At 39.6% G+C, this 27,716-nt stretch overlaps 1 protein-coding gene across 3 annotated transcripts in view; it reads right to left on the reverse strand.

Annotated features, from left to right (window-relative positions):
* ST3GAL2 (ST3 beta-galactoside alpha-2,3-sialyltransferase 2) overlaps positions 1 to 27,716 on the reverse strand; it is a 1,330,536-nt gene that overhangs the window by 491,298 nt on the left and 811,522 nt on the right. For all 3 annotated transcript variants that reach the window (XM_044081313.1, XM_044081311.1, XM_044081312.1), the window contains one exon: positions 11,015 to 12,515. In XM_044081313.1, the coding sequence (XP_043937248.1) occupies positions 11,015 to 11,353 (339 nt within the window). In that variant the 5' untranslated portion in view covers positions 11,354 to 12,515. The remainder of the gene's footprint in view (positions 1 to 11,014; positions 12,516 to 27,716) is intronic.

Here is a 27,716-nt window from a genome sequence, read left to right on the forward strand (position 1 = left end):
GGTCTGTCGGACACTGAAAAGGACCAATTCTTTGTAGGCCAGTGTCTGCTAAATCTTGGAAGCTGAACCTGTAAGAAATCCTTAACCGTTTGCATAGATTTAGCTTTGTCCTCCATTTTCTTTAACACCTCTTCTACTTTAACACCAAACAAAGTATCATGTTGTAATGGGGCATCTAATAATTTTGCTTTGACATGATCAGGCAGACTTTGTTCCTTTAACCAAGCATGCCTCCTGATGACAGAACCCGTAACCGCAGCTCTGCAGGAGGCCTGAAAAGAATCAAAACCACATTGCAAAGTATGCTTTCCAACTTGTTCATCTGCATGCAATAAATCCTACATTTCTTTGTTTTCTGCACATTCAGAATTTGTTAGCATTTTCTGTTTAAGCAGTGACATAATAAATTGCTGATATTTGAGCATATGAAACTGGCATTTTAAAGCCCTTACAACCAAGGTAGCAGAAGTGTAAATATTTTTTCCCCATCTGTCCAATGCCCTAGAATTCCTGTCAGAGGCGGTAGGGTTTTTTGCAGTGGAAGCCATGACCCCTTTGGGACCCTGAGAGATAGTTTCTGGGTCAGCAGCAGGGTTTTTGAAAAGGAATTTATGAGAGTCAGGAACCCTGTAGCACCTGTCCGGCTTAACAGGAGCTGGAGGTAAGGAGTCAGGGGTCAGACTGGACTCTGAAAATCAGAGGGGCAGAAATCAGGCATGGCAATAGGTAAAGGTATTTCTGTTACCAATATAGGTGTATATCAGGTATACAGCAAACAAGGATATCATATTTACAATTACAGTGAAGTACCAGTAACTGAGGTTTGTTTAGATTTATTTACTAAAGGTTTTAAATTTGTACCAGCTAGAGGTAGCCAGTTAGTAAATAGTATTCTTGATCTCAAAATGTTTATTCGGAAGCTAAACCTTCAACATTTGTTTGGTCATGGGCCAGTGGCTCCCAGTCTGTTTTTAAAGAAATCCAGCACATTCAACCCACCACTACATCCCCAGCTCAGTAACTTAGAGAACAGAATCGAAAAAGAAATACGTAAGGAATTAACCCATGCACATTTTGACTACAACTTAAGTGAAGAGGAAACCAATGTATTGTATGATCTAGCACACAATCACTCCATTAGGGTGATGCAACCCGATAAGGGAGGGGGCACTGTCTTTATGAGTCAGATCCTGTATGAGAGTAAAATGGGGGAAATATTGTATGATACTGACAAATATACTTTAACCTCCATTCACGAAATACATCTGTCTTACAAAAAAATAGATCTGACCATAAAGGACATGTTAGATCAGGAGATTATTGAATTTGATATTTTTTCATTTTTAGAAAATAATCATCCCAAAGTGCCCACCATTTTTGGTGTGCCTAAAATCCACAAATGCGTGGAGGATCCACCGCTTCGGCCAATTGTGGCTGCACAGGGTTCCAAGACCCATCCCATTTCAAAATTCCTGGATTGGAAGCTTAAGCAGGTTTGGGGGAAGGAATCCTACCTCCTTAAAGATTCCTGGGAATTTTTGCGGAGAGTTACCAATGACCTGTGTAGGCCAAATCTCATGTTCTTAACCATAGACGTGGTCGATTTATTTTCAGTAATTCCCACGGACATAGGATTGGAATGGTTAGAGGAGGCATTGTGGGAGTGTGCCGGGATTACCCACAATGATGTGAGTATGATTACTGGGCTGTTGGAGTTGGTACTAAAAAACAACTATATTTTCTATGGGGGTGAATATTTTCAACAGATTACTGGGGTATCCATGGGGGCCAATTGTGCACCAACTTATGCAGATATCATAATGGCCGTTTGGGAGAAGAAATGTATTCATAAAAGCGGTTACGAAAAGAATTGGATTCATTATTCCAGGTTTTTGGATGATATCTGTATTTTTTGGGTGGGCCCAGTTGAGACCATTGATGAGTTCATTACGTATATTAAGGGTACCACTACTTTCCTAAAGTTTACTTATGAGACATCTGTGGAATTTGTTAACTATTTGGATGTTACGTTAACCAAAGATACATCAGGGTTTACTTCCACAGTTTATAGGAAGCCGACTTTTTCAAATAGTTATCTACATTTTTCTAGTTCACACCCAGGGTTCCAAAAGAGAGGAATTGTCAAGGGACAGTTTGTCAGGGCCTCACGCATGACATCCCAGGACCCGCAATTTTACACTGAGTGTGACAAGTTGTTTAAAATGTTTTTGGAGAGGGGGTACCCCGCTTATATGATAAATTCTGTGAAGGAAGAAGTTATGAAAGGGAGATCTACTAGATTTATGCCCATTTTGGGGCAAGGCCATTTACAAACCGGGCAGGGTAACAACAAACTGGACTTCCACAGTAACCAGTTATTGTTTATCACTGAATACAGTGGTAACATTGGTAACATAAGTAGGATTGTAAATAGGGAATTTAAATCTTTCCAGCAATTAACAGACCTTAGTGGATTTAAGAATATTACTTTTAAAACTGTATACAGAAAAGGTTTTAACATCAAGAGAATTCTGGAGCAGGATACTAAATTATTTCAGCAAGAAAATTCCCGTGGGGACTTATAAGTGTGGACGGTGTTCCCAGTGCAAACACATTTTTAATCAAGAATTTGTATATTTGGAAAGTAGAAGTAGGAAGATTATTTCCAAAAAATTTTACAACTGTCTTTCCTCGGGTTGTCTACTTGGCAGTGTGCCAGTCATGCCAGGCATTTTATGTAGGGAAGACCAAAAGGCAACTCCGTAGAAGGGTGTATGAGCACCTTTATGATATACAAAAATGTGATACTAACAATGCACTTTACAAGCACCTTACCATATGTTCTGGAGGGACCTTTTCTTTTTTTGTCTTGGATTCTGTTTCCAAAGAAGCCAGGGGTGGACCCTGGGAGGTATTATTATCCCATAGGGAAACATACTGGCAAATCTTTTTAGAATCTAACAGATTTCCTGGGCTTAATGATTCTGTATCCATTATTCCATATTTAAAGCTCAAATCCGACAAGATTTGAAACATTAATTTGAAATACATCAGGAGAGTTTCTGGTACACAACAGAATGTATTTTGTAAAATTTTAGATATATGAAAATATATATACAACACTATTGCCTTTATTGGTTTTAACATGTTTGGGTTTTAATATTTGTTTTATTTTAAATTTTATTTTTTAGTACATATGAAAATGTAAAGGATTTTATGATATTTATTGTGTGGCTTTAAATGTGATTAATTAACCTAACAGTGAGTCAAGTGTGTAATTGTTTTAGTATTTAAACCTGTGTGATTTACCAAGTATTTGTCTGATGAAGTCATACGCTTGACGAAAACGTGTGTATAACTTTGTGGCATTAAAGAAAATAAACTGCTGTTTTGTGGATTTTGAGCATTGGAGCCTTATTGTGAGCTGTTGCGAGTGGTTTTGTATCACAATTCTCTTCAGGTGGAGTTTGCTTACCGGACTGTCGTGTTTGCTTTGTTGGTTTGGACTCTGAAAATACATCATCAACAATGTCTAACACAGGTGGAATAGCTAGGGGCCTGTGTTGTGGTAGTAAAAGGAAGCCTCTGAGACTTTTCTTAGATTCTGAAAAATCTTGGCTCTCCCAGTGGAAATGCTCCCTCATGGTATGCAAGTTTTCCCCAAAAGAGTAATCCTCAGGAGGAGAGGCTGAAGGGATAGATTCTTCAGCATCAGAATCCTCATAGGGAGGAACAGAGTATTCCTGATCAGAAGAGGAATCAGATGAACCTGATCTGAAGATTCATATTCTGTCTCTTGCCTAGGCCTTTTATCAGGTGGGGGATGGGAACCCCTGATCAAAGTAATTAAGTCTTCAGCCATTTTGAGCATCTGTTTTTTTGGGCATGGAGGCCTGTCCATGAGGCTGTTGTACTTGTTTCTTTGTCTTTAAGGTTGCTTTAGTCTTTGCCTTTGAAGCTGAAGTCGTTTTAATGTATAATTGAGTAGGTCTGAAAACACCCTCAGAAGCCGATGCCTGCTCAGCAGCTCTGGACCCATCTGAGGGAATAGTCTCCGAAGGTCCAATACCGTGAGCTTCCAGTGGCCTAGGCGACTCCACGTGGGTGTCGGTAGCGGCCTATGGGTCTAAAGTAGCGGGCGTCAGGGGCTGCGAAGGCGCCTCACTGAGAACCAGCGACTGGCTTTAAAGAAGCCTCGTCATCGGTTTTAGACTTCGGATGCCTGTCCTTTTCTTTTTCTTTGCGTTTCTTGTGAATTCCGGTAGTCGGATGGCTATCCGACGACATGGTATAATTAAATCTTCTGCAAAATAGTGTAATGCAAAATCGTACTAACGCTTAATAGTGCATTGGTTAAATCTAGCACAAAACCAACAACTAACAACGTCGTGGTCAGGGCCTAGGCAAGGAATACAGTAAGAATGAAAGTCCTTATGAGGTATTTGCTTCCCACAAGAAATACAATTATTAACTTTTTCTGACATCGGTCTGGAGCAAGAAAAAAGTTTCCCCAACAGGGTACTTAGCTTTTAATGAAGACTTCGGATCTGAAATTCGAACACGAAAATCTCAGGAGTCAGCCGACCGGCACTTGCGAACTGCTTATGCTTCAGGCACTGCATGGCAAGAAAGACTGAAGAAAATGGCATCGGCTGTATCTTTTATACCCCTGGCGCACTGACGTCAGGGAAGAGGCGACAGCAACCGACGCCAGACCTAGACTTTGGAATTCAGGCCGACTGAGGGTAGCCTGCCAGCAGGATAACCCAAGTGTAATGACTGCAACAGTGAAACACGAAGAACATCGGTGTATGCTTTCACAGCATATAGGTGCTTCATCAGACCACATTAAATAGAAATCACACACAAAATTTAAATAAAAAGCTAAACCAATGAAGGCCAAGAAAAAAAAAAACATGTTAAATGACATAAGCCTCTTATTCATAATAAAAAAAAAAACTCAAAAGGTATTTTGGACCAATCAGCTCAGTGAACCAAGCCGCGTGTCTTAAGCATAGGTCTTAAAGAAATACATTCCTTCAGCTCTGGGCTTCTATCAGCTCATAGGCTAACAATCCATTTCAGTTCACTGCACTTTGTTCTATTTCTAAGATCCCGACCTCTTAAACTCTCATATACAATTGCAAGTACAGTAAACTTAAAACAGTGATTGTAACCACACTCTACACTATGTTTCGCTAAAGCATTTGTTGTCCTACTGTTTCTAATGTCACCCATATGTTCTAAAATCCTTACTTTTAGCATTTGATTCATCTTACCCATGCAATACGAGTTACATGCTTGACATTTTGCATAGTAAACCCTGTTTATACTTTTACATCATTGAGCTGATTGGGCCAAAGCACTTTTTGAGGGGTTTATTTATGAATGAGAGGCTCATGTCATGTAACACGTGTTCTTTTTCTTTGCCATCATTGGTTTAGCTTTTTATTTAAAAATTGCATGTGATTTCTATTTAATATGGTCTGATGAAATGGCAATATGCAGTGAAAGTGCTTACTGTTTTTTTGTTTTATGCATTAAAGCTTTTATACGCTTCTACAGTGGTGGTCATGATCTTTTTATAGCAGAACATTTGAGGTTTGACCAGAATGAGTCTTACATTGTTCCAAAGGATATACATTGTTTAATCAACAATTTTTCACACAATTTCTGATGTCGTATTATTTTCAACTCTTTACTGACATCTATTCTCAAAAGCAATAATGCTTTTTGTTTTTCCAGTATAGCATATCTTATTGAACTCGAAAGTACATAAGAAATTTCCTAAGAAAATGAATACTGGAAAGCACTTACAATATCCTGAGAGGTTGCAAACACTGTTTAATTCTGTCAAATATAGGTTTGTTACACGTGGTTTAAGTAAAAATGTTCTCTCTATTTAGGTCCTCTAATAAAAACGACTTCACTTTGAATTCCATCAGTCTTCAGACATAAAAAACAGTGTGGGTTTTAGATGAAAATCCACAGGCATTTCAACATAAGGCATGGGAAACAATTTCCTAGAAGATTTTCACTGCTGTAGAACCAATGAATAGTACACGCCACATGCAAAAAAAAAAAAAATTAACATATCTAAAAGGTTACTGGTTCATAGTGATCTGTTGTCACCAACTTGAATCTAACTGTAGAACTGTGAAGTTCTCTTGGTGAATAAGGATACGTGCAATGAAAGGTCATTGTCAGGATGATATGGCACAGCAGCTTCAGGTAGTAAGGACAAAAGTACTGTGCCCTACATCTGTAAGGAAGACAGAGTACAGGTCAAGGTTACCATGCCCCACATCAGTAAGCAGGACAGAGTACATATCAAGGCTATCATATCTTATGTCAGTAGGGAGGGCACCATATAAATCAAAGCTACTGTGCCTTATGTCAGTAGAGTGTGTGCAGTGTACAAATCAAAGCTACCATGCCTTATGTCAGTAGGGGGACAGTGTACAAATAAAGGCTACTGTGCCCTACATCAGTAAGAATGACACAGTACAGATTAGGGCTACTGTGCCATATGTCAGTAATGATGATAGAGTAAGCACCAGGGACACAATGCCCTACATGCAGCTAGGAGTGTGCAGCAGTATTATGCAAAGAGTTTACGTTGTAAGTGACATGGAGGTGAACATAAAGAGGTCAGCACTAGTGCCTTAATAAAATAGAAGCAATACTGGGGCAACAAAGCCTACTGCTGCAGTGGTTAGTGAAAGGGCCATACAGTAACAGACTCACTGGAAGTTCATAGTATGGGAATGGAATGGGCAGTGCTGGAGGATGGTATCACAGTTTCCCAAACCAGAAAAGAAGAGGTGAGACGAGGACAAGGCCTGTCTACTGCATGAGTACAGAGGCAGAATTCCAAGTACAAGGAGAAGCTTAGGTTATGGCATTGGTCAGTGTTTGAACATGGAGGTATCTTTGTTCATACATATTTACATGTAGGGAAGGGGGCTTTTGTGTTCCCTCACAAAATTATGAAATGTTTTCATCACTCACATGTACATCAGTAAAGGATTTTAAAAAAGGAAGGAAAATTCATTACAAAATCATGACGCCACCATATGTTCCAATAAGCACACTAATCGAATACTTGTGTAAACTGGAAGAATGCTACATTTTCTATCAGTAAAAAGAAGTAAAATAAAACAATGCCTAATTATATAGGTGGATGCTGTAAGTACAGAAAAGCAACAGAATACATTCAGATTAACTCTTGTCTATGCACAAGGACAATAATAGGTGTCTGGTGTGAAGGCAAACATCTCATTCAATGAAGAAAAAAGCATTGTATGTTAGTAGCTAGTGTCTGAACGCAGAGTTATGTACAACAAAGCTTGCTTACACTTATGCATACATACATGCAAACAGAATACAGAAGGACTAAGATGGTCCTGTGAGCACCACCTGAATGTAGAAACAAACATACTCAAACAAGGAACATATACAAGTGGTAGGAGCAAATTGTACATGCAGGCACATGTACCCACAGACAGTGAAAATACATGAGACAGTGGTGTGTACGTCACCTGAGTGCAACAGAAGACATTTTTGTAAAACAAAAAAAGGCAGACGCAGGAACCACACCAAAGTACAGAAACTGACACCAGAGGAGTACAGAGGCACTAGGAGTTTCGTGGGAACAGAGCTGATGTGCACAGACAGAAAGACAGATATTCCCACAGAAAGGAAAAGCCTGGAAATCCACCATCCAGCAACCCACAAACCCCTTTTCCCATTTTTGCACATGAGGTCAGGGTGTTGGATCAACAGTGACCATCATACCTCTCAACCTCTTACAGCAAGAAATCTGAACAAAGCCAGACATAATGGGGGGACAAAGGCCCAAAAATAGAGGCACTTTAAATATTGCTCATACAATCTTAGAAAGTTGATAGAATAACATGTTTTGCATTAGCATGAATTTTCTGAAGGGTTTGAAGTCTGAATTTCAAATGTCCTATCATTATTTTCTAACATTAAGCCTCAATGATTTGCCACTACAATTTTATGAGAAAGAGACCAAAAACTGAGGCAAAAATCTGTACAGTTGAGAGGTATGGTGACCATTATCTACAGCTAACATTCACATCATGAGGTGGATTGCCCTGCCATGGTTGTTCTTTCATACCACAGGCATGTGCACACAGTCTCATCTATGGCCAATTTAGAGTGCCCAGTCCACCTACTGCACGTCTTTAGAATGTAGGAGGAAACCAGAGCACCCAGAGAAACCCATGCAAACACTCAGAGGAGACCCCACAGAGAAGGACCCCCGTTTGAGGATTGAACCAGAGAACCTCTTGCTGTAAAGCCACAATGCCACTTGCTGCTCCACTGTGCCACCTGAACAGGACAGAAATGGTAGGAGCAAAATCTGAATGCAAAGACACACAGCTTCAGAACATGAAAAAACATACTGAAGATAGTAGAGAAAGTGCCTGAATGGAGAGACTGTCAGTTTCAGTACATGAAAAGCAGTGTTAGTACTAAGACCAGTGCTCAAGTACACAGACAAGTAATTTCATTATAAATGAAGTCAATCGAGAGACAGGTTAAGCAAAATCTGTGCCTCTCTATATTGATGGTTCTTGATGTTTAGGACACCCATGAAGAAAGATGGAAAGAAGTACAACAGCAGAAATTCTGTACTGAAGGGGTTAAGGTGAGACATGTGGTGGCCTGACAGATCTCACAGGTTGGAGTTTTCTCAGCATAATGAGAGAAGTTCAGCAGACAGTGCTAATAAAACAGTACAGCAACAGATGTTCCTGGACTAGGGAAGACAGAAGATAGTATGTGCCAGTGAAGAAAGGAATTTCTTGAGTAGAAAAAAAAAATCTGTCTATAGCATGGTCACTGTCTTACTAATTATCAGACTGGAGAATAAAGCAAATAATTCTAAAAGGTGCATGGCAGAAGTAAAGAGGCAACAGTTCATGTAGATGGGAGATGGGAGAGGAACAGACTCTGGATATAGGTGCCTGAAGTCACAGAAATTATGAAGATAAGGATAGCAGTACACAGTGATGCCTGCCTTCTTAATGGGATATTCCTGAGTTACAAAACAAAGCAGTGAAAAGATTACAGACAGAGTAAAGGGAAGGCTTTGGGGGCATGAGATAGACTTGATAATGAAGTATGTCCATGTTTGGGGCATAGTCCATAGCTTTTGGTATGAGAAGATGCATAAAGGTGGAGAAGGTGCAACTGATAACTATGAAAGCAGATGATCTCAGGATGGGCACAGTCGTAGACTGTGTCACTGTCCAATGTCTGGGTGCAAACACAGAAGTTCCTTGGCTGATAATAGGTATGAGGTCTGTCAACCAACAGTAAAGCTATGCACTCTTGGTCAAGGAGGAGTGCAGCACAATTCCAAGGCTTTCTTCCGATTATGGAAATGTGAGCTCCTTGTCATAGTATGAGAGAAAAGGATAGTAGGTCCGGTTCTTTTTGGGGGTAATGGAAAAATTGTCAGGTGTGGTTTCTGACTATGAGGGTGTGCCATTCTTTTGATGGGAAAAAAAACAGTAAGTCAGGTGCGCTTGAACAAGTGTAACTCCTTAGGTAAGAAAAGGAATGTCAGTCGCTGTCTAGCTATGAGGCACACAGGCATAAAGCCTTCATTTAACACAGATGGACCAAGATTGATAACTGACTCTGGGAGTGGGAAGAGTCTGGCATGGGAGGGGAGGATGGGAATGAACAGTTTACACCAACTTACCTATCAAGGGGGAAGAGAGGGGAATGGTAGTTCTGACTGGCTGACAGCTTTACAGTTTCACAACGGTTATAAGACCATAGGAGATGTGCATTTGGTATGTCCAACTAAATGATGGTAGCTGTCAGTGGGCTTGTGTGTGAGGGCATATATACATTATGGACAGATGGTAGGAACCCTCAGCACTGATGCTGGTCACTATATCATCCACTAGCCATGGATGCATTAGTCTGGCCATAAAAAGAAAGCCCCCAATTGTTGCATGCATTATAGCTATGTGACTGGTTCTCATCCAAGGAGTGAAGGAGGATATATCGGTGGGGGACCTTGTCATCACATAAACTATCAGGAGAAATAGAGTGAAGATGACTGTCTTGAAAAGTGCCTACTAATATACATCTAACCACACTTATCCCAAAGATTGCATTAAAATTGGAACAGACATCAGTTAACTTAGGAGAGATGAGTGTTCTATCAAATGCTAAGGTTTTTATTCCATTAACTAACCTTCAGCTATACAGTTTTATACAATGTCCCTTAAATTTAGAAGTATTATTTACGTCATTGGCCAGCTGATGATGTGAAATTATGCAGGCAATGCCTACTTATAGAATGAAATCGCTCTTACCAACCCATAACACATGAAATAAAAAACACTGTACAAACACAACAACTTGCTGTAATATGTACACTGTGCCAAAATTAACTTAGGCTCAGACCAAGATTACTTCTCTGCCTTAATCCACTTTCTTGCTAGTTACCCTTCAACTTTGAAAGGGTAATGTGAGTAACAGAAGATTACTGTATAAATCAATGCATATTTATAACTTAAGTATAAGAAGCACTCGGCCTGTGGCCTTGTACCTCAGAACATCTAAGCAAGGACTGAATCAGCATACTGAGCAAGCACCTTGTTACATTTTACTGTAAAAACATGCAAACCAACCCATCATTAAGTAACACCAAAACACACATGGGGAACATAATTATTAAAAGGTAAGTAGTAAAAAAAAAATCGCAAGATTTGTCCTTGCTCATTTGCATAGTATGATAGGAGATACAATACTGGTCAGCTGCTTTTAAAAGTTATTACACCATGTGCTGATTTCTCTCTCCTCCAAAGTCAGAACTTTGCAACATACCCCGCTGCCTGCCTCAGCAAGGTCCCACTTTCTGACTTTTACACAAGCCCTGTGTAAAGAGTGCATAGAAGACCTGTGAAATGCAAACATAAATGAGCAATGTTACCTAGTCGTAAGGAAACTGAAAAACACTTACCACCCACCACTGGTAAACATCAGGAGGCAGATCCATGTTAGACCTGGTCCACACAGGCAAGATGTTTGGATCAAAATTGCTGTCAAACCAGGGAGAAATCCCCCGATCACCCACACATCTAGGGCAGGCACATGTATTCACTGGAGTCCTATTCTGTTCCAGTTTCTTTAAAATGGTGTAACTGGGAACCAACTTGACCCGATGGGTATCTACAACTGCTGGAAGGTCCACATAAGCAAGGTTGGCAACACTGGTGAGTGAGTAAGTGAAGAGCAGGGAGGTCACAAAAATGAGGAGGAGGGCACTGGAGAGAAGCCACACACGGAAAGAACACTTCATGACTAGCCCAATGGAGGGTGATACAACTGCAACGTTGGAATCCAGCCTTTCTTGAGAACCTGGCAATTAATAACTCTCAAGTTTTATCTTAGGGGAATGCACAAATAGAAGTGTGGAAGCACACTAGCAGTGCACTATCTTTCTACAGTTTAATTCAGAAATGAGACACATTCTGCTGCCAGTCAGTTGCCTTCCCTGTGCATTAGTCTGGACAGACTGTTGGCCACAGGCTTTCTGAAGCTAGATACTGCTTTCTCATTTCCACTGCATCTCCTTCCTCGTGGCTCACAATGTACAACAGATGCTCTCTCCTAGAATTCACTGTGACTCGTCTGTTCAGCAAAGAAAGCAAGACTAGCCCTTCTTCTGAAGATGCCTCACAGGTATAAACCTCCTCCACTTTCCTCATTAGGTAGATACTTTTGTCTTCTCTCAGGCAGACCAGAAGCTTTTCTTTCATTCAACGCAGAGTAATTCCTCACAGGATCCGAATCAGGACTGCAGTAACACTTCCACTGTAATGCTTTTCTTGAGTGTTGTCTTTTTGATTCCTTTGAACTAGTGGAAACTTTCCTTTTTGACTGAAAAATAAGTCTGGATATATTTTCACTTTCTTTGGTACTGTGTTTTATTATTTTTATTTTTTTACAGCATCTTTATTTCCATTGCTTCCTTCAGCTCTTCTCAAAGAGGGTCTGACTCTGTAAGGGCTGGTTGCCTAGGAGACAGCTGATATGTTGTGCTGGTAAATCTGAGGGAGAGAGAGAGAGCAAGAAATAAAAGGCCCATCGATGACAAACCTCAGTAAGTGAATGTGAGTGTTTGTGTGTATGGACCGCTGTAGCGCAAGTATTTGTTACGTAGCTTTCGTCTTCTGTTCTCTCCCATTCCATCTTCTGTGTAGTTCAAGTAATTCTGTGCATTTAGCCCAAAAGTCATGCTGCATCTAACTTATCAAAAAGACCCCCAGAGCAATGATGGTTCTTAGGTAAAGGGTGCCAGCCGAGTCAGTTGTAGCTGATGGCTTTTCCAAGTAATGTGATACAAACAGTCAAAAATTTTATTCGGTTTTATCAGTCCCGCCTGCTTTAAAATTGTGACTGTCACGGCAGAGCAGAAATTATTTCCTTGTATAAATAAATGAATATCAGCTGTCTTTCTTCTGTAATAGAAAAAGAAATTTAAATGAGTATAACTGCAGAAATTTTTTTTTTTTACTTTCTGTATTAATAACTATTAAAAGCCTGGCTTTCATATCAAACATGTTTTCTTTTTATGTAATAAATGCTACAGCAACTGATAACTTAAGCATAGGAGATGATAAACAAAATGAATCAGGAGGACATCACTGTGCTGCTGTTGTCTGTTGTACTGATGACCCCCAATAAGATAATGAGCTTCAAATCTCTGTAGGCAAAAAGAAACTTAAGGTCCCAGAATGTAAAATGCTACTGATTTTGAAAGGTTGGGGGGGGGGGGGCTCACTGTTTCTCAAGCCAGTCAATACACTCTGAATTTAGGATATGTTGGGATAATAACCAGTCAGGAAGAAGAAAGAAGGAAGTGACAGATGCTGCCTACATACATCCTGATACTCTACAAAATAAAACAAAGGGAAACAAAAATGTGTTAACAGACAGGAAACTGGGTGCTCACATGCAGTAGGCCTGACAGTATGAGCTGTAGATTACATTAGAATCTACAACTCTCATTACCCATACATGCACATAACAAAGCTGCAGCAAAAGAAAATATTAAAAAGTGTGTGTGTGTGTGTGTGTGTGTGTGTGTGTGTGTGTGTGTGTGTGTGTGTGTGTGTGTGTGTGTGTGTGTGTGTGTTTGGTTCAAGTGGTACTAAACCTAAGGGGTACGAAAACAGAACCGGGCATGGCACTAGTCTGACTGCATTAACTAGAAGCATACTTACTCACTCACAAAGATGTGAGCATGAGATATCTGCAGCACCTGAAAATATAGCACTGCATAAGGACTCAAAAATACACAGCAGCTCATCTGTGCCAGTAGTGAAACAACAGAAATGACAGAATAGTGAACATGCCAAAATGCGTATTCCTTTTCACATCTTTAAATAGAAAAGTCTTCAATACAACTTTCTGCCAGTAATCATGGCAGAAACAGTATGGGATAAAGAACTTAATACTGTTGCCATCCAAGTATTCACAACACTGGCAATAGGTGTTGTTCCTTTCCTGATGCACTCTGACTCTGGAGCTGATTAGTAAATTAGTGGGAGTGGTATGCAAAGCAAAACCCCACTTGTGTGGCAAAGCTACCTGCAAAAACCCTCAGGTTAGTGATTCACTGAAAATGCAACTACCGTTTCAGACTTCATGTTTTTATTGCACATATATCACATACGATCCTGTCATGACAGTTTACAGTGTCAGCAAGCCTATACTTTACTGGCAAATTACACATTCTTTATTCTACTTTTTGTCTCTGTGTCCAAACCATAACAACTTACAGCCTCAAACTCACAAGAAATGTCTTGCAAGTAATGGAACTCTGCTGTTCTCAGATTCCCAGATGTTCCACACATTTCTAACTGTGGGAATGCAAGATGAAGACATGGAATGTGGAAATGCCAGGACAAATGATGCCACCATAAGTCTTAAAAAAAATCCAAGATTCAGTGGGTTTTGGAATGCAACAAATATATCCTGGTTTAACACAACTGCTTTGGTGCATATGCCATTGTTTCTTCCCACTGCATCCCTACCCAACACCAATATTCAGTGCCTCTCCATCACTAATGTTTCAATAAACATTTTTTTTCAAGAAGTACTATTTCTAGTTTCCCAGAACCCTTACAGCAATAGCAATTAACACCCCTATGAGTCTCATGTCTGCTCAGCAGGACAGTTTAATTCTGTTTTAATAATATTAGTGTGATCGGTTATCTGGTGGTCTTCACGCTAACCAATTGCTCCAAGTCCTCAGCTTGTAACTGTTGTATTTTTTCAGGAATTTTAGTCATCTCAACTTCCCTTACCTTACCTCAAGAATCCTGCACAATGAAGGTTATGTTGTGCCAGTTTCCAGAGCATCCTTATCCAGCAGCCTAAATTTTGTAACACAGTGCACTGCAAAGCAAGTGGGTGCCCTCATATCTACAGTCATTATTGTAATAATTTGTTCATGCCATTCACACCCCAGAGCTTCATTAATGAAACAAAGCAAACCAGGGTGGAATCATCCTCATCAAGCTTCTATGCCTTTGCTTGAAAATGTTTATACCCTTTCAAAACTCAATATAAATATCAGCGATAAAGAAAGGCAACATAAATTCAGACAATTAAATAATAAGCATTAAAAAATATCATTATGTGCTATATCCTGTCAAGGAACATAACCATACTAGTACATTCTAATCACAAAAATGTATGAACATGAACAAAAGACTACACTACACATTGCTTACTTACAAAGAAATATCTGAGGCTTCTTTTCATGGTTTAGGTTACTTTAATTGCATAAATAAATTAAATATATGGACAAAATATTTTACAGCAGGGGGTTATTCATATGAGTGATGCAGCTACAAAGCTTAAAACTGCTCAAAAATATTCATTCTAGTTATATCCCCTGACAGCAATCTACAGCTTAAGTACCTCAACACAACTGAATGTGTCAGCTGGAAGCAAACAAACAAGCAAAGACCTCAGTGAAGTAAGAAGTATTTAATATCTCTAGTCATGAAATTAATTTTAGAAGCAGATATTCCACACACCACACAAATCAAAACTTCTCAATGGAAATTCTGCTTATGATCATGGAGAAGATATACTGTTACTGGAATTTCATCTTCCTGTTCAAAAGAAAGGTCATGGTATGCAAATATCGCTTTCTTTGTTAGCTACACATTGCAGTGGTATAAATAAATTAGGAGAGAGGCATTCTTTTTGGGGCATCAAGAAGGACAGTGAATCAACCTGTCATTTTTTCCTCTAACTGTCCCCCTGTATCCTCAGCACATCTACACTGTCACTGTCAAAATTAAAAAGTCTGTGCCTTTCACTCCTACATGTACTTTTCCATGCATTATTTTTTTTTCTTTTACACTATTTCTTGTCTTATCTGCACTGCCATTTCTCTGCAAACTATAATAGTGGCATTTTCTGAGACTGGTTGTGGCCATGACCAGACAACTGGGTATGGGACATTGTTTTATGCAGTGTTATCTTAAATCACTGGCTACTCCTAACTATAATCAGTACCAGTCTTCCAAGGAAAGCCTCGCGCTGCAAAAATGTGCCTTGTGATTTAGTGTGAACAATATTCCCACGTAGTTGACTTCTACATAAATCAGCTACATGCACACTATTTCATTTCACTGCCAGTAATTCAATCTGAAGAATGAATAATATAGCATTATACAATACCTCCCGTAAAACGTGCACGCTGATTGGCCAGCCCAACCAGCGTGCCCATTGTAAATATACTAGCGGAAAAGGTCCGTCGCCTGGACTTTTTCCGTTAGTGCTATGTTAAAAGAGTTTAACATAGCGACACAGCGGAGATCTCCGTTGCTTTTAAACTCCTTTAACATAGCGACACAATGTATAAAAAAGTCCGCTGATTAAATGGGTTTAACATGGCGAGACAGCTTTTAAAAAAAGCTACGGAGATATCCGTTGCTTATTTTAAATATGTTAAACCCATTTAACATAGCGAGATAGTAAAAAGCAGGAGATCTTGCGTTCTCGTTGCTTTTGTTCTGATGTACTGCGCGGGGCGTACATCAGAACTACCGCCAAATACCAGACAGCTGTGGAAGGGCAGTAAAGAGGCATACAATGCCATTATTTGAAAAGTAATTATTTCTTTTCTTAAATAATGTCATTAATAATAACACGCCTGGGTGTGGGTAATGCTGGATTACCCACGGTTGGCGTGGTTTGGTCCCGAGGGCCGAGGACCAAACAGCCAACCGTGGGTCATTACCCACACCCAGAAGAGGTTATTGCTATTATACCATGACATTATTTAAGAAAAGAAACTATTACTTTTCTTAAATAATGGCATAGTATAATGCCTCTTTACTGCCCTTCTGGCATCATGACGATTCTGATGTACTGCGCTACCGCGCATCATATCAGTGTAAGCGCAAAGGAGAAAGCAAGATCTATGTTAAATGGGTTTAACATGGCGAGACAGTTAAAATAAACGGAGATGTCCGTTGCTTATTTTAAAACTGTCTTGCTATGTTAAACCCATTTAACATAAAAAGCAACGGAGATCTTGCTTTCTCCGTTGCTTTTAAAACCTGTCTCGCTGTGTTAAATGGGTTTAGCATAGCGAGACAGCTTTAAAATAAGCAACGGAGATCTCCGTTGCTTATTTTAAAACTGTCTCGCTATGTTAAACCCATTTAACATAGCAAGACAGTGTTTTAAAAGTAGAGTTATACTAATGGAAAAAGTCCGGACCTTTTTCCATTAGTATAACTCGATTTACAATGTGCTGGCCAATCAGCGTCATGGTATAATAATGAAGTATTACTGGGCAGACTGCATGCCAGGCTTAACTGCACGTCATCTGTGATTGACACACTTGTGTACGATGACAAATGCACAATTCCTTTGATTTGAATTTAAACACTGAAAAAATGATTTCTTCAAGGCACAACAGTCTCAAAGATACAGCAGCCTCAGAGTTAATAAACTTAAGTTAGCAAAGTCCTCCCCTCCTTCAAAAACACTTATAGTAAAACGGGGAGGTTTGATTGCCACTGTTCCGCCATAAGCTGAATAATTAGTGATCACACTTTTTAATGACAGTCACTCTTGTATCAAGTTTATGTCATTAATAATGTATAACTGTGATAACATCTATAATTAGCTAATAGATGATAAACATTTTTAAAGTACAGCAACTAATTTTGAGATGTTTTACCAAATTCTGTTGAATAGTATAGTCTTTGCTTTACTGGAAAAACGTACCCAGACTCTGTCACAACTTGCTGTGAGGGAAATGCTAATTTGTTTTTGCTTTCATGTACTTTGTATTGCTTTATTGCCTACTTCTATTTTGCATAATGTGATTTATTTGCTTTACACTGTGTTTTACTTGCATTCTGATTTTAATTACTTTTACTTGCAACCTTTTAATTAAATACTAAACTATTTATTAATTAATAATCTCCTGGCTGAAACACAGCATGGATTCCGTCCAAATCATAGCACCACTACAGCCCTTATCAGTTTCTCCAATACTGTGAATCAACAACAAAACAGTGGTAATTTTGTTTCTTCCATATTCTTAGACCTATCTAAAGCCTTTGACATGGTTTCCCATTCCAAACTACTAGCCATACTCTCCAAACTCAAACTTCATAACTCCAAACTATCATGGTTCAAAGACTATTTCTCAAACCGTCAGCAAGCTGTTAAATGGGAAAACGTCATATCCCCCCTTCTCCCTATAAACTTAGGTGTTCCACAGGGATCCATCCTTGGACCCCTTTTCTTCACCATACTCACCAACAACCTACACAAGGCTCCCCTCCATGCCAAAGTGGTCCAATATGCCGATGATTCTACCTTAACATTCTGCCCCATCACTCCAGCAATTACAACAAATCATGGTGCAGTGATAGCGTTACTGCCTCACAGCAAGAGGTTCTCCCATTCGATTCTCAGCTGGAGCGCCTTCTGTGTGGAGTCTTCATGTCCTCCCTGCGGTCGAGTGGCATACAAAAGACATGCGTAGAATGGGCGTGCCTTCGCTGAAGGTTGGGTGTCAAGCTGGCACCTCGGCACCTGTAAAAAATCTACTGCCAATCATTAGCGGACCGGAGTTCCGCTGTGGCGACCCCTAACCGGGAAAAGCCGAAAGAAGAAGGAGAACAGCAACAACCCAATAATCCGTCTCAGCAATAGAAAAATGGCTCTCATATTTACAACTAACACTTAACCAAAAAAAACCCCCAGCTAATGTTTTTCCATCCCTCAAAGGCTACTGGCCCAATACCATAATTTAAAATATCCTCTAATGACATGCTCATCACACCCGTAGCCCAAACTAAACTTCTAGGAGTAATCATAGACAATAATATGAAATTTGACAAATATATAGCTCAAACCATCACAAAGGTTCACAAAAAGCTAGGTACCCTCTACAGATGCAAAAGTTGCCTAACCTCTGAAAGTAAAATCAGCATTGCAAGAACCCACCTACTCTCCATACTACTGCATGCCTCCCTAGTACTAACCAATCTAAACAAATATGACCTAAATAAACTAACAACCTGCTACAACAAAACAGCAGAATTTGGTATTGACTCATCATATAGATCCCATCATTGCCAATCCCTTAAAAAAACTATCCTGGCTAGAATTACCAAACCTAATAACTTTCAACCAACATACTATAGCCCATCAAGTCTTCTATCACCTCCATAAAAACTGCTTCATAGGTGCCAGCTTAGAATTTGTGCTTATATTTTGCTCCTGGTGAGAGAAGGAGCAGAGTGCATTGATTCCTGACTGTTTCTGCTTGGACAGTGAGTGTCTATGTTTGACCTACCTAATTGGTCTGACTGCTATTCAAGGCATCTACCAGGAAAGAGCTACAACAAGCCTACGGACCCTTGCATCATCTAAGTAAGACAAGACTGTGATCACCAAAGAGCCTGTGACCTTGGGATTGGATCTACTGTTTTGCTTCTGGTGAGAGAAGAAGGAAAGGAGCACTGTATCCCATCAGCACGAAGCTGTGGTGAGACCAGCACTGGTATTAGCCATTCAGGCGACTCCACTCTTTTCATCATTCTTGACAAGCTAATTCTTTCTTTTAGTACATACTGCTTGATTTGCTGTTGTCTAACCTAAGTTCAGAATATCTGCCTAAACACTTCATCCATAACTCGTCAGGGTCTACTTATTAGTTTCCCCTCAAGTGTTTTGTAGTACCCTGTATAGATGTAGATTTCTTGAGTTAACATTTTTCCTGTAAAAGCACCATTGAAATTTCACCAATACCTAGTTGCACATAGGACAACTAGTTTGCCGTGACAAGTATTGCCCCAGAGCTGCAAACCGGATACTCCTCAATTACTTTATATTCTGATTTCAACTGTCTATTCAATAAAAAGGGTCTGCTGCCATGGACATGAGCTTTCCCACTATGTCTGTTACCAGCTTGGTGGATATGGGCATCCTGAGGCAACGTAGAAATTGCCTCATGTTTACTGACAACTAGTTAATTCTCAAACAAACTGATATGGTATATGAGAGATGTATTTACACAATGTCACTGGAGGCAAAGCTCTCACATAAAAGCACTCCTAATGTCAATAAGGTTATCAGCAGTACACACGCTGCACTCATCACACACAATTCAAAGTAGATACATAGATGCACATATGCTGAGGCAATTAAACATAACCTTCCTACACCACAAAGACCTCCTAGATGAAGTACACATAACAAATATCCTCAGCAGCCTCAAATGCACTCCTTCAAAACAACACACAGAGCAAGATTGCATGGAGCTGTATTTCTAACTACAAAAGGCAAGCAAACACATAATCCAACATTCTAGTCATTGGAGACTCCATTGTGAGACACACTGATGTCCCTCTCAACAGGCTGAGTAAGGAGAACGTCATGGTCAGTTGCTTATCAGGGGCCAGGATCTGCCTCATTATGCACACATTCAGGTCACTGGACCACAAGTACCAGTATGAGTCATAGTCCATGTGTGTGTAAATGACCTGAGACGTACCTCCCTAGATTATACGAAGAGAGACATCATGGAGCTCTCAGAGTGTGTGTCCCAGGCTGGTATGAGCCTAGCACTGAGCAGCCTTTTACCTTCTCCAAGGAGAATGCCAAAGTATGAACAAAAGATGAATAACTTTAATAATTGGCTTAGTTGCTGATGTCATTTTGAGGGGGTGCAGTATTTGTCAGCATGGAAGGAGATGGTCAACAGATCATGCATGCTGCTTTGTCAGGGATGGTCTGCACCTCTCCCTCCAGGCTTTCCAGTCGTACCTAAATCACTGTCCTCATCCATAGTGCCTTTTTTAGGCAATGCCTAACTGAAAGTACTTCCAACACAACAAATCAAAAACAAGAAAATCTAAATGTGTTACTGCTCCATGCTAAGAGTCTAAACAAACAAAAAAAAAATCAACCCTCTAGAAGGTCTCTTCACCCTGGAGAATACTGACATCTGTGCAGTCGCTGAGACATGGTTTAAAGCCCTGGAGAGAACACAGACAGTGCAAAGTTATAATTCCTTCCACACATTTAGACTAGCTACTACACAGACAGGGACTAAAGGTGGAGGTATCTCGATTTATATCAAAAGTGGTCTTTTCTATCCAAATTAAATGAGCTTCCTTACCAGGAAAATTTCAACTTCATAACTATTGATGTTAGGGATTTGTATACATTTATCCCACAGGAGGAAGGAATTGAATATGTAGTTCATTTCCTTGGAGAGAAATGGGTTCCTTTAGCTGAGATCAGAATAGTTAGTATTTTGCTGGACATTGTCCTAACAAACAACTATTTTGTGTTTGACACACAACTTTATTTGCAGAAGATTGGGGTGGCAATGGGGTCCCCATGTGGGGCCAGTTTTGCAAATATAGTTATGGCCCAATGGGAAAAGGAACATCTAATGGACAGGATACTCTTCTACACTCGCTATTTGGATGACATTTTTATTATCCATAAAGGCAGTGTGGATGAAGTATCAAAGTTCATCGAATACTTGAATCAAACTACTGAATTCCTAGAATTTGCCCACACCTTCCATGAAGAAGTAATAACATACTTAGACATTGAACTATTTAAAGATCGTACTTATAAAAGATGGACTGCTAGAATTCATAGAAAGGATACTTTTTCGAACACATATTTACATTTTAGTAGTTTACATCCCTTCCATTATAAAAAGTCTGTGATCAAGGGCCAGTTAGTTCGGGCCACAAGGATGGTTACCATTGAGAGTGAATTCATAAAGGAATGTGAAAAAATAGGCAATATGTTTCTTGCAAGAGGTTACCCTAGAGACCTTATTGTGGAAATTACGACTGAGATAACACACAAGAGGTCTAATGGCGTTTACATTCCATTATTACGAGGGGAAGCCCTTCTGCATAACACGGTTAATCCTGAAATTTATCAAGAACAAAATAGGTCCCCTGTTACTTTCATATTAACCTTTAGTCCAGAAAGTAGCCATATTTTAACTATAATAAAGAAAAATTGGAACCTCTTGAGCAATAATTCTAAACATCACACATTAATAGGGTCAACTCCCTCTTTCACGTTTAAGAAAGGGAACAACTTGAAGAATCTCTTGAAAATAAGCAACACCAGATCTGTAAGGAACCCAGGCATGGCTAAATGCAAATCTTGTAATTATTGTAAATTTATGGACATAGGGTATACCTTCCATATTAGAGATTAATGCTGTACTACGACCTCTAGTAGATTTAATTGTAATTCTACCTATGTGGTCTACTTAGCTAAATGCCAGCTATGCCCTGCTTTCTACATTGGGAAAACCGATCAAAAATTACGAGAGCTGGTATATGAGCATTTATATTATATTAAAAAGGAGAAAACTGAAAATGCAGTAGCCAGCCATATAACAGGGAACCCTACACATAGTTTTAGAGTCAGAGTTACTGACCATATTCCAAAAGACTTAAGGGGTGGACCAAGACCTTTACTTTTAGAGAAAATGGAATTAATGTGGCAGATCCGGTTGGATGCTTCCCACTATCCGGGTATTAACAACTCCTACTCTATACAGTGTCTTTTGAGACTTAAGAACTTGAATAGATAACTACATAAAGTATAGTTGGATTAAGTAATGTAGTAGGAATGAGCACTACAAGTAAAGGTATGTAGGTAGATTATTTTAATTCTAATTTTAATTAGGTATTTCCACTTTGGGGGCCTTTAACAGACTAGAAATGTATTCAACTGTGTATAGTCCTTTTAGGGTCAACAATTACAATCATTTCTTTTAAACGATGTGTAAGGTTACAAATGTCCATACATGTGTTTTTTACTTTATTTGTTAACCTTATAGGGTATTCTGTTTTTATGGCTTATCTCATCTTATGATGTATTGTAAAGCGAAAGGTCGCATAACTACTAATTGGCACTTACTATCTAATTAAGCTAGGAGGAGAGAGGGGGTAGTGTATTTAAGAGGAACCTGAGTTGTATTTAATTATCTGAAGAAGTCTAATTACTATACTAGGTGAAAAGCGCTTAATTTTACTTGTTATCAGTGTTCCTTTACTCTGTTTACGTCTAATAAAGAGCTGAAGAACTACAGAGCTGTCTGTCCTTGCCTTGGTTTTTGTTTTACATCAAAAGTAAATATACTTCAAGGATGGTCAAACAGGACAGTGCACTTGAGCTTCTCAATATTCAAATCACCACAGGCAAAATCCAATGCCAGTTCCTTGCAAGCAATTGGTCACCCACTATAAACCACGAAACTCATACCATGTATTTAAACTTGTTGTAAACACTCACCATCTAACCCAATACCATATTCATGGGTGACTTCAATTACCCCACTATTAACTGGGAATCATATATGACACCAAACATACAGGCACAGGGATTGCTGGATTTTGTAAATACAAATTCCCTGGACTAGAATGTCAATACACCAACAAGGCATGCAAGTATACTAGATCTGGTGCTCAGTAATATGAGAGAGGGCTGCACACCCCCTAGTGTAATGTTTTCTCTGGTAAGGTCAGACCACAAAATGGTCACCTTCGAAGTAATAATAAAACCTGGAACCCCAAGCTAACCCTGGAATATTCATGTACTACTCAAAGGCTAACTTTCTACTATTGAGTGATAACCTGGCAAACTTTCAAGCTCCCATAAATGCTGAGAACACTGCTACCTATGTAGAACTGTTCACAGAAATCCTATACAAGCATGTTAATAGCTACACAGAGGCAGCTGTACCCACCAGGAAGAAGTACAAAACTAACTCAAAAAAGAAGCCATCCTGGTGGAATCACAACATCAGTAGGGTGTATAATAGAAGGAAGAAAATTATGGTTTAAAATTAGGAGGTGCAGCACCCAGAAGGATAAAAGCACTCTCATTAAACTAAACAAACAACTCAGAGGACAAATAAAGTCATCCAAAGCCAAAATTGAGGCATATTTGGCCTCCCAGGCCAAGGATAACTACAAGGCATTTTTTAACTATGTCTGCAACCTTGAAGGCAATACACTATTGTGTGTAGAGCTCATTGGTAATTGAGCCATAAGTTATAGTAAAGCTACTGGCTGACAAATTCAACTCCAGCTTAACCCCTCTCTCCTTCTTAACCTTCCCTCAGGAAATACCATCAAATATAACTCCCCCTGCTATAACTAGGGAACATGTCCTTAATACTATCTCTCTAAGGCCAAGACATGGCATCAATGGGCCCAGATAATATCCCAAGATGCCTTCTAAATGGCGTGAAACATGATCTATCAGGGCTTCTGGAATTTCTATTTAACTGTAGCCTCCAAACTGGCTTCATACCTAAGGAATAGAGAACAGCAGCAGTTTTCCCTGTGCACAAAGGTGGACCACCTACAGACCCTGGAAACTACAGACCCATAATTCTCACTAGTCACATATGCAAAGTCATGGAAAGAATTATCATGGATGTGATGATGTGAGGTATTGCCAGCTATGCCAGGAGAAGTAGGGTGGTGGATGTGTAACATATGCCAGCATAGCTAGTTGGAGTTTTGTAAAGAATTATATGTCATTTGTATATCAAACTGATTTGTACAGGTGCTCGTGTTGAAAATGTATTTGTAAAGCTGCTTGCGTTGAAAATGTACCAACAGTGGGTCCTGCTGGACAGAAAAGAAATGCACATGTATGTCAGACTGTACTGCAACTGTTGAAATGAATATATTGTAACAGAGGATACTGGAAGAGAAGAGGTTAATCTCAGTCCAGCTAACTTTGAAAAATAGTCTTAAATTAAATTACCTGGTTTAGGACATAAAGATTGTGTCTTACAGTTCTGAATGCAGCCAGAGACAAAATGACTGTGAAAAACCAAACTGAGAATCCTACTGTATTGTCCTTAGGGGTGAACTAATTGCTACCCTGGAAGGGTAGAAGTTTTTGAAATGTTTTTTCAGCTTCCAGATGCTATAACACATCTTAACAAAGCTCTATGTGTGTGTGTGTGTGTGTGTGTGTGTGTGTGTGTGTGTGTGTGTGTGTGTGTGTGTGTTATGACAGATTCTGGTTCATTTTCTAGTAAAGGGGGTTGTTTGGGAACCAGAAGTCAGATGACTAGATGTATGTGATATCATTCTGTAATCCAGCACTGAAATGATGTTTTAATACTAGATGAGACAGAAGTCTCAGGGCAGTCTGTTTTTCAAACTTGACAAAGAAGGGTCACTCATCCACTTCATCTTACCTTGCTTTAGTAAGTAAAAAGGGAATAGTAATTCTTTAGATCAGTCAGGAAAATATAGTGAGATTAGTTAAGTAATGGTTTTCTATATCTGCGTGAATCTATCAATCTGTGTTATTTTTAATATTTCCTGTGATTGCAACTCCGGTGTTTATTGTAAATATATATTTATTATTTTCATGTTCTTTTATTAATTATTATTAAATATATTTAAACTTTTTATTGTGGCCGGTCTTTTAGAGAATATGTTAACCTTTGAGGGTACTTATATTTACTTGGTGACACCATGGCTGCTTCTGAAAGTCATGCTGCATTGATCACACACTGCTACTTGTATTAATATTAATTTTACTAAGTATAATTTGAAACCCTGGTAAGAGCATTAGAATAGCTGGCTTTGGACTGTTCTGGTGGCAGTATCTACTTTATAGTCTGGGCAGAGGGGGCATAGCTAGTAAATCTGTGTCAGCCTTTCCCAGGTGTGTGTGTGTGTGTGTGTGTGTGTGTGTGTGTGTGTGTGTGTGTGTGTGTGTGTGTGTCTGTGAAAATCAAACATCAAAGAGTGTGTCTGTCAGCTATATGGAGCAGGGACACAGAGCACTGGTTTCACAGAGACAGTGGTAGAGGACTTAGCTTGGAACACTTAGCTGAGGACTCACCTCTACTGCTGTGTCAGTGGGAAGTCTTATTTGGGGAATGGTGAGAGAGAGGGAAACCCAGCCCCAGGATAGGAGTGTGTTCCCTGTGTGCTCTTAAGGGAAACTGTGCTTGGTGCAGAGAGATGCATCTAGAAATACTGTGTATATCTATCTTTGTTCCAAGTGGATGTCCCTCACCGATGTCTGTGGTGAGGATTGAGACTCCTTGATCAATGGCCCAGAGCCGGGACGTCACAATGGAAATGATCAGTAATGACATAGGAAACCTTCAAATACTGTACCCAACCTAATTTGGTTTCGTCAAGGGCAGGACATACCTACTCAAACTGTTGGACTTCTTTGAAGAAGATCATCAAAACAATAGATGGGTAAAATGGTTCACACTGCCTACCTTGACCTAGCCAAGGCATTTGATACAATACCCCACTCAGGCATTGTTGACAACCTCAAGAGGTTGGGTAAAAACCCACTGGTCTTTTCTTTCTTGTTGTACATAAAAACCCTTACGTCACCCAGAGAGTATCCAGCTGGCTCACAGACAGGACCCAGGAAGCTAGAATTGGGGAGTCCACCTCTTCTAAGTGGCCAGTCACAAGCAATGTCCCTCAGGGATTAGTCCTGGTACCGCTACTTTTTGTCATTTAGTTCTCTTACATCAAGGCCAATGTAAATGGCCTCTGGCTGACTAAATCTGTAGATAACTGCAAATTAAGAGCAGTCATAGAATCCCACACTGACACAAATGTTCTCCAGGAAGGACCGATAACAGACAAACAACTGATGGCAGAGCCATGGACTAACACTAAATGCCAAGAAATGCATAATAGTAACCTTCAGAAAGTCATCTACCCTAGGTAACTATCATATTGACAACACACCCCTAACAGTTAACCCAGTAGTCAAGGACTTGGGAATACACATAGACAGTAATCTAGCCTTTGACCATCATGTGTCTGCAGTAGTGAGGAAATCATTCTATGTTGTATAACTTATAAACAAAAATATGGCATCTAGGTCCAACAAAGTCATTGTTCCACTGTATTTGGCATTCATCAGACCTATCACTGAATACAATGCCCCCTTTAGTATGTATCTGATGAGGCATATCCAACAACTGGTACACTCACAGAGGTTCCTCACTAAGGGAATACACAGCATAAGTAACATGCCCTGTGCAGATCACATCAAGGCCCTATCCCTGGATTCTGTTTCCTACAGGTTGTTGAGGGAAGACCTATGCCTGGCATACAAGGCATCATTAGACCCCACCCTGGTGGACCCCACATATCCACAAAACAAACAGCACCAGAACTGCCTGTTCTAAAGACTTGAATCTTGCTTGTACTATAAACAGGATCTGCTGGACAGACAGGTACTTATCATAGAGACTACCCTTTTCTGGAACGGGCCTCCATCCATGAGAAGCAGAGTTCCTCCATAACCCAATTCAAGAGTAACTTGGACAACTGGATGGGGAAGGGAAAATTCATCCCTGGTTTGGCATTTCTGTCTCTAATGGAAACAGGCAGCCTGCAAACGGTTCATCTCCCATACCCTTGCTTGTAAATGTTTCATCTCCCAAGCCCCTGCTTACACTTATCAAGGGTACCAGAACTTGTCAGAAATTTGGTATGTATGGCTAGGCTTAAAATGGCCCTTGTGGTCATAAGTATAGTAAACACCTGTTAACCTATATGCACATAGATACTGTGTAACAGCAAATGAAAGTCCTGCTTTAATAAAAAGCCATGGAACAATTTATTTACAATTAATATATGAAAATTTAGCCATATTATTTACATTGCCCTTAGGAGAATGGTTAAAGATTAAATACAACTAACAACATATAAAATTTGAATGAAAACACTACACAATCAACAATATAAATACAGCAAGGCACTTCAGAATAGAAATTTCTTTATCCACTTGTAAGATTGTTCATTACCTTCCCACTGCGCTGTGCAAAACAAACACAAAAATGGCAATACTCTAATAAAGAACCTCATTTTCTCTTAGTACTTCAAATAGCAATCATAAAAATTTAACAAAGAACCCAGTTTTGATTCATGAGGAATATAATACTCAAATCTGGCTAGACTTCTCTGAGCACTGCTACTGTTGCCTATGGACTAAGACCTGCATTACTTCTTCTTCTTTCGGCTGCTCCCATTAGGGGTCGCCACAGCAGATCAACTGTTTCCATTTCTTCCTGTCCTCTGCATCTTGCTCTGTCACACCAACCACCT

Source organism: Protopterus annectens, chromosome 8.part0 (genome assembly GCF_019279795.1).
Source record: "Protopterus annectens isolate FY-2018-M chromosome 8.part0, PAN1.0, whole genome shotgun sequence".
Classification (NCBI taxonomy): domain Eukaryota; kingdom Metazoa; phylum Chordata; order Ceratodontiformes; family Protopteridae; genus Protopterus; species Protopterus annectens.